General features: G+C 48.7%; 1 protein-coding gene across 1 annotated transcript in view; it reads right to left on the bottom strand.

Moving 5' to 3' along the window:
• The window catches only part of Serp2 (stress associated endoplasmic reticulum protein family member 2), a 24211-nt gene extending 23323 nt beyond the window's left edge, over window positions 1-888 (bottom strand). The window contains 3 exon segments of the mRNA XM_028754268.1: window positions 431-548; window positions 765-831; window positions 834-888. Of these exon segments, the coding sequence (XP_028610101.1) occupies window positions 431-548; window positions 765-831; window positions 834-888 (240 nt within the window).
• Between the last annotated feature and the right edge of the window lie 6525 nt (window positions 889-7413).

Below are 7413 nucleotides of genomic sequence, written 5' to 3'. Positions count from 1 at the left end.
AAAAAAGGTGGAAAGAAAACCGTAGCATGGGGGTGGGGTGAGGAGAGTCCAGGGGCGGAGTTTGGAAGCTGGGTATAAGTGGCATTCTATCATTCGTTCGTTCCTTCCCTACTTTATTCATTCATTCATTCATTCGCCTACTAGGCTCCCAGCCCAGTTGGCTTCACCGGCCCCTAAGATGCAGCTTTTAGCCTTTTTCAAGGACGACGGCTCATTCTCTCTTGGGAAGTCTCCACCAACCAGAGCCCTCTCCGCCCACGAGAAAGCAGAGCAGTCTGTGCCCCCTGAGCCCGACTGGGTCCCCCCAGCCTGCGGGACCCCGGAGGAGGGGCCGGGAGGCCTGGCTCCGAGCCCGCGGCCCGCCCGCTCCGCCCCGCTCCGCCCCGCGGGTCCTGCCAGCTCGGCCCGGCCGGCGCCGCCCCCGGCTTACCAGGGTTTTGGCTACGTTTCCCCTCTGGGTGATGTTTTTGCTGTGCTTCTCGTTAGCCATCCGGATCCGCTGTTTGGCCACCATGGCTTGGGCGCTTGGGGATGCTCTCGACTCCCACCTGCAAGGATGGCTGGGGTGAGCCGTAGCCGCAGCGCCCCGCGGCTTGCCCGGGCGCTGCAGGTGGCAAGGCGCGGCCGAGCCCCGCGCACCCCGCTCCCGGAGCCCCAGCCAGCCGGCTCCAGAGAGAGGCCAGCGCGCGGACGGAAGTAATCTCTCATCTCAGGAAACCCTCTCCGACTTCCTCGCCATCCTTCCGGTCCCCCCAGCTACCTACCCTGCGCGGCCACCGAGGCAGGAGGCGGGAAGCGGGAGGCGGGCGCTGCTACAGCGCCGCGCGCCGAGCCAAGGGCACCGTGGCCCAGGGTGTCCCGGTCCTGAGATCGAACGCTGCGGGGCATAGGGTTCGGGCGACCCAGCGTTTGTGCGTGCGTGGGGGGTGGGGACGCAGCCGCACCTAGTCTGGTGACCTCTAACTGTTTCCTGACCACCTCGTGCCAGGCAGGGATTGGGGCTCTGGTGCTTCAAGGTGAAGGCTAGACCCTAAGGCAGCTAGCGCTGAGCCTCAGAAGGCAACCTGAGTCTGACCAAGTTTCGGTAGTACTGTTGGGAAACACCCCAAAGGAACCTGCCTTTTAGTGTCTGAGGAAACCCCACTTTGGCACCTTGGGTTGTGTGAAGAGACCCTTTGTGACATAGGAAGAAGAGCCAGGAAGCCTCTTCCCTGAAAAATGTGGATGAGGGTGGAGTTGGACCAGGCCTCCTCACCTTGGCAGTGGTGGACATCACACTAGCAGATTGCCCCTGAAACAGCTGAGTGGAGCGTAGAGGGCAAAGAGGTCGTGAGCCTACAGCATAGGAAGAGTTGATGGTCACTGTCCACAGCCAAAGTGTTGACCAGGCTTGAACTCCCGTCCTCCACCTCCACCACTGCTTTGGGACATCTTGGACCTTCTTCAGCCGCCCTTGTTCTATGGGGTGCTAAGTGTGGGCTCCCAGACAGCTCTGGGAGTTTCCCTGCAGTAAAAGGACAAAATCAGATCTTTGAATCTCCAGATGTTGACATTGAGATATAGCTAGGGAGGAGGGGCTTAACTGCTCATCTTTCCACAGCAAACATGGCTCCTTGGAGCTCAGGAAGAGGGAAATCTGGACAAGGGGGAAGAGGTGGTCCAGGGTTAGGACAACATGAAATAGGGGAATGAGAGCTGTGTAGACCACATATGTCTGATGCATCTCTGATCCTATCTTCCAGGCACTGGAGGGTGTTTCAATAGGCTCTGGTATGGGCAGAATTTCTTATGTGGGTAGGAAGCTAGGAAGAGCTCTTTAGATACTGTTTCTGTTGTTTGGATGAAACTCAAACAGGGCAGAAATCTGGAAGCAGGAGCTGATGCAGAGGCCATGGAGGGATGCTGCTTACTTTTTCTGGCTTGCTCAGCCTGCTTTCTAACAGAATCCAGGACCACCAGCTCAGGGATGGCACCACCCACAATGGGCTGGGGCCTCTCCTTCAATCCATAATTAAGAAGATGCCTTATGGCTGGATCTCATGGAGTCATTTCTCAACTGAGGCTCCTTCCATTCTGAAGACTTTAGCTTGGGTCAAGTTAGACAAACCCAGCCAGCACACCCTTCTATCAACTGGTTAGAAATCTTTTCACTTGAATGAACAACTACATTAACGTTAAGAGCAGCCACCGACACCACAGGACCACTCAAGTCTGGCCTTCTCTGGTCTCTTATTTTAAGGACCACTGGCTTTTATGTAGGGGAAGTGTTCAGGCATCTCTGCCTCTACGGTGACACCTCCTGAGCGGAACTATTGTATAAGACCCAAAGGTGCTTCTGCCTGTCCCTCACTTATTTCAGTAACTGGGCAGAATCAGGGCAGATTCTCATTGGAGCTGACCAGAGGCCAGGCTCTCGAGGACATTCAGAGCAGTGAGATTGATAGGGAGTTTCCACTTCCAGACTTCAAGTAGACTGTTCCTAGCTCTACAGAGGCAACCATATTGAGGAAACATGATTTCTTGTTCTTTGTTTTCTGTTTGTTAGAACAATCTTACTCCTTTAATTTTTACTTTATGACATTTTAAATTAGTTTTAGTTAGAGGACCTGTTCACAGTAAAAGGCCCAGTGAAAAGTCCTCTACTCCCACATTTTCTAAGTTGCTTTCCTGGTATTCTATTATTCATCTGTCTGTCTGTCTGTCTGTCTGTCTGTCTATGTACCTACCCATCTGTCATCTGCCTGCCTATTTGTAGAGTACGTTCAAAAGTCTAAACAGAAGCAGAGAACAGTGATGAATATCTACTCCCACATTCCAGAGGCCAACATGGGAATCTCTAGTTTATATATGAAGACCCTACTTTACAAGGAAAATAAAACTACCAAGACAGATGGAGTGATGCCTTTCTGTCACCTTGCTGTCTCTATACTTAATGTATCAAAAGCACTGTTGCAACTCTGTACAGTAACTGTGTTTTTATACTTGCCCCCACAATATGAATATATGGTAATATATTGAATGATATCATTGGAAGATGATTGCCAACACCCTTTATTAAACAATAATATCTTTATTAGTTGAACAGCCCTCAGTAGAGCATCTCTGTGCATGTATTTTTATGCACATTTGCAGGTATAACTGTGTGATGTTGTGGAGTATATTATTATTGTAACTGTACTTCCATCCTGGCAAGCTTCTCCAACCTTGAAATCTCTATATTGACCGGAATGCCTTTTGTTTGCTAAAGAGCACCCTGGGGTTGGAGGGGTCCTGGGTAGCTTGTAGAAGGAGAATGGTCACTAGAAAAAAACAAAGCATGACTGGAGTTGGGACTTTTGGCCCTGTTTCCAACCTCCAGGGAAGGAAGAAGGGCCAAGAGTTGAGTTGATTACCAAGCCAATGATGCAACCAACCACATCAGAATAATAAAGACTTTATAGAATCCCTAAAAGATTTCATTGAGTGAGCCACTGGGTGGCCAAGCGTGGATAGGCTCACAGAAGGTATGGAAACTCTGGCCTGCTCCCCATACCCTGACCTTTATTCCTCTTCCTTCTGCTGCTTTGTAAAAATATGCTCAGTGTTTTCCTGAGCTCTCTGAAACATTCTAGCAAACGGCTTGTGTTAGTTACTCTTCTTATTGCTACAACCAAACCCTCAGGAAGAAGGGTTTGTGTGGACTCACACAGTTGAAGGGTAATTCATCATGGTGGGATGTCCTGGCATCAGGCACTTGAGGAAAGTAGTCACAGCATCCGGGAAAGAAGCAATGAATGATGCTACTGTCTGTGAGATTTCTCCTCTTTCTGTGTCTGGAATCATAGCCCATGGGACGGTGGTCCCCACAGTTAGGATGGATTTTTACCACTTTAGTTAACCGAATCTAGAAAGTCTCTCACAGACACAGAGGTTTGTCTCCTAGATAATCCTAGACCATGTCAGGTTCATAATCAACAGAACCATCACATTAGTCAGACTTCAGGGAACCATGGAAACCTTAGTCTGTCCCCTGTTGCTTAGATGTAAAGATTATATTGACTGGGACCGGCATCTGAAGCAGGGCAGGCTTGGGGACTGAGGCCTTGACCCGTGGAGTTGAACGCTACCTCCAGGTTTACAGCATCCATATCAGAGCTGAGTTGAATTAGGGGCTACTTGGCTGGTGTCCACTCCAGACTTGCTTTGCCAGTGTTAAAGAGCCCCCTTTCTCATTTGTCAGAAAGTCCTGCTGACAGCGAAAGGGCAGGGGAAAGCACGTTGGGTTCTGCTCTATCACTATACTGTGGAATTAGGTTCTTGCTAGTGAAATTAGTATAATTTCTGTCCGTGGAGTTCCTGATCCTGGTTCTGGAGTGAGAAAACGTCCTATTGTGACCTTCCCTTCACTTGCTTTAACCCTCCCGGATTCCACCTTTGTCCTGTTGAGTCAGGCCAGTGCCATAACTGATCTCATTTCTGCTTATTGCCCGAGGAGCCTCCTTGTCGACCATGAAACGTTGTTCCCTCTTTTCACAGATGCTCTTCTTCCTCTGCTCCACCTCCAGCCTCCCTGAAGCCAGGAGCTGCACTGGCTCCATAACCTAGGTGCTCTGTCAGGTCTGAGCTGGATCCCAGCATCTCCTCCATAGTAACAACTGGACTCAGAAGGAGCCAGTGTGAAGTTGTCCTGCACTTTGGGGCTGGGAGGAAGTTGATAAGAGTCGAGTTTCCTGGATTCATCTGTGCTGCGAGCAGGAATTTTGCCAAGTGTCAGTACCATGATGTGTTCAACCACAAACTCCAAAACCTCATGGGTATTTAATTTACAAGTTTAGCCTTTACAGAAGAATTCCTAACAAGCCAATGCTCATGAATCTGAAATCTGCCCCCTTTGGATTTATGATAGCCTGGGTCTTACTCATCTTAAAAAGAAACGATGCATCATCAAAGGACCCAGATGCTGTCCTGTTGAGCTGTGATGTAGAGGATGCCTGACATTTTTCTGTAGCAGAATCTGTTTGAACCTCCCCTACGATGTAAATCTTGGGATGTTCCCTCCCACTATGGAGCAAAAGGGAATATATCTGGTCTCTCAGTCCCTGACAGCTAGGGCCAGTTATTCAAATAATCCCATTAGGTGTTTAAAACTTAATCTTGGTGCTGGAGGCAAGGGCTTCCAGCAGCCATGGTGGTGAATCCAGCAGTAACCACTCTGCTACCCGAAATCCATCAGTGTCTCATTGGCTTCTGTTGCCCTGGGTTTGTTGGTAAGCACACAAGGACTCTGATACAGGTGAAAACAAACAACCCTACCTTCACAGAATGTTTGAATGTCCCATTCCACATCTGGTGAGTGTAGCAGAAGCATCAGGCATTGGTAACAAGTGGCCTTTCTTCAGCTCGTCCTTCAAGGGAACTGAGGTTAGAGGCCGTAGAGATTGTGCTGTGAGTGGCCTGTCCCTCAGTATGGTTGGGTGTAGTTGACAGGAAATGGCTACACAGCATTGGGACTTCAGTCACCTTCAGCTTCTTCTTCATTCAAGAGGAAAATCAGGGAAGCCCCAAATGGTCTCCCATCCTGGTCTATTTACACCCTGGGATAGGTTTGTACTGATGTGTCAGTGGTAGGTAGGATTCACGCTGACAGTTGATGCTACCTGAAGTCCATTCGGTCCTGTAGATGGTTGCTCTGGGGACACATGCTACCTCGCAACTAGAAAACTTGGACTGTCATTTACTCTTATGTTTGCTGAGTGTCTGTTATGTGCTAGACACCATTTTAACTATTAAAACTCAAATACTAATAGAATTTTTTTGCTTTGGGGATCTCCCAGTTGGCAGAAGGACAACTAAGTATGTCTTGTGAGACTGGCCTACTTTCACAGGTGAGCAGAAGCCTTGGAATTGAGGTTTGCTATTGCAAACCTCAGAGCAGGACTGAAGCCTCCTGACCGATCTCTACTCTCGGCAAACAGAGCTGTTACCAAGTGTCTTAGTTAGGGTTTTGCTGCTGTGAACAAAATCATGACCAAAGCAATTCTTTAAAAAGAGCATTTAATTGGGGCTGGCCTTACAGGTTCAGAGGTTCAGTCCAGTATCTTCAAGGTGGGAACATGGCAGCATCCAGGCAGCTGTGGTACAGGAGGAGCTGAGAGTTCTACATCTTCATCTGAAGGCTGCTAGCAGAATACTGGCTTCCAGGAAGCTTCGATAAGGGTCTTAAACCTACACCAACACAGTGGCACACCTTCTTTAACAGGGCCACACCTTCTAATAATGCCACTCCCTGGGCCAAGCATATTCAAACCATCACACCCAGTAAATGAGTGAGAGGCAGGTAGTTCGACTTCTGAAGAGGCTGAGCATTGGAGCAACTTGTATATGCACAGGAGAGTAAACCAATTACACACACACACATACACACACACATACACACACACACACATACACACACACATACACACACACACATACACACACACACATACACACATACACACACACACACATACACACACACACGCACACACATATAAACTATGCATAGCAAAGATAAGCTCCATTGCAGAGGAATGTCAGTCATCAGAGGGTGGAAAGATACAGAACTGAACTGTTATGACAGCTATTCGAGGCCTTGACCAGAGAGGTGATCTGATTAAGTCCTAAAATGGAGACGTATTACACAGCTCAAGTCTGTAATTGCATGGCCCTGTCTGTTGCTAATAACAATAAAGTCATTGTATTCCAATGGAAAGGAAAAACCCTTTCCCTGGTGACACCTCTGTCCCACCCACCCCCCAGCAGGACACTGGTGGCTGAAGACATGAGATGTGATTGACCCTGCCACATGTGCCACCCCAAGTGTGACCAGGCCCCTGCTAAAGTGCTATTGCCTGTCTCACCTTGTTTCCATTCAGCCAGGTAATACTTGTCATTTACCTGGAAGGGTTTCCGAGAGGGAAAGAAAAGATATTGGTCATCATAGCTAAAGAATTTCCCAATAGGGCCAAACCTGTCACTTCATCTGTTCTTGCTTCTGTCACAATTCTATAAGCACATGGATTCTGTAAACAGCCATCACAACTCCTCTGCTTAATTACTTTTGTATTGTAAGCCTCTTTCTTCATCTGTAAAACGGGTATGGTTGCAGTGATGCTCCTTAGATAGGGTTCTTTGGAGACTGATGAGGTAATCCACTCTGAGAGGAGTAAGAGGCTGGCCCCACGACCACCACCTAAGTGTCCACTACCACCGTGGCCAGCACCTTAACCTCACCACTGAAGAAACACCCGATAAAAGTTAAGTCACTTCCATGGGAACTTCAAAACAAATGAACCACTGGGTGTGGTGTGGTGGGGTAGGCTCATCCTAGCACTAGAGAGATGGAGGCAGGATGGTTGCTTTGAATTTCTCAAGGACTATGCAGTGAGTTCT

The sequence above is a fragment of the Grammomys surdaster genome, unplaced genomic scaffold, assembly GCF_004785775.1.
Source record: "Grammomys surdaster isolate TR1022 unplaced genomic scaffold, NIH_TR_1.0 125985, whole genome shotgun sequence".
NCBI classification, from domain to species: domain Eukaryota; kingdom Metazoa; phylum Chordata; class Mammalia; order Rodentia; family Muridae; genus Grammomys; species Grammomys surdaster.
Note: the sequence above shows the minus strand (reverse complement) of the source record. Positions and strands in the feature narration are given on the sequence as shown.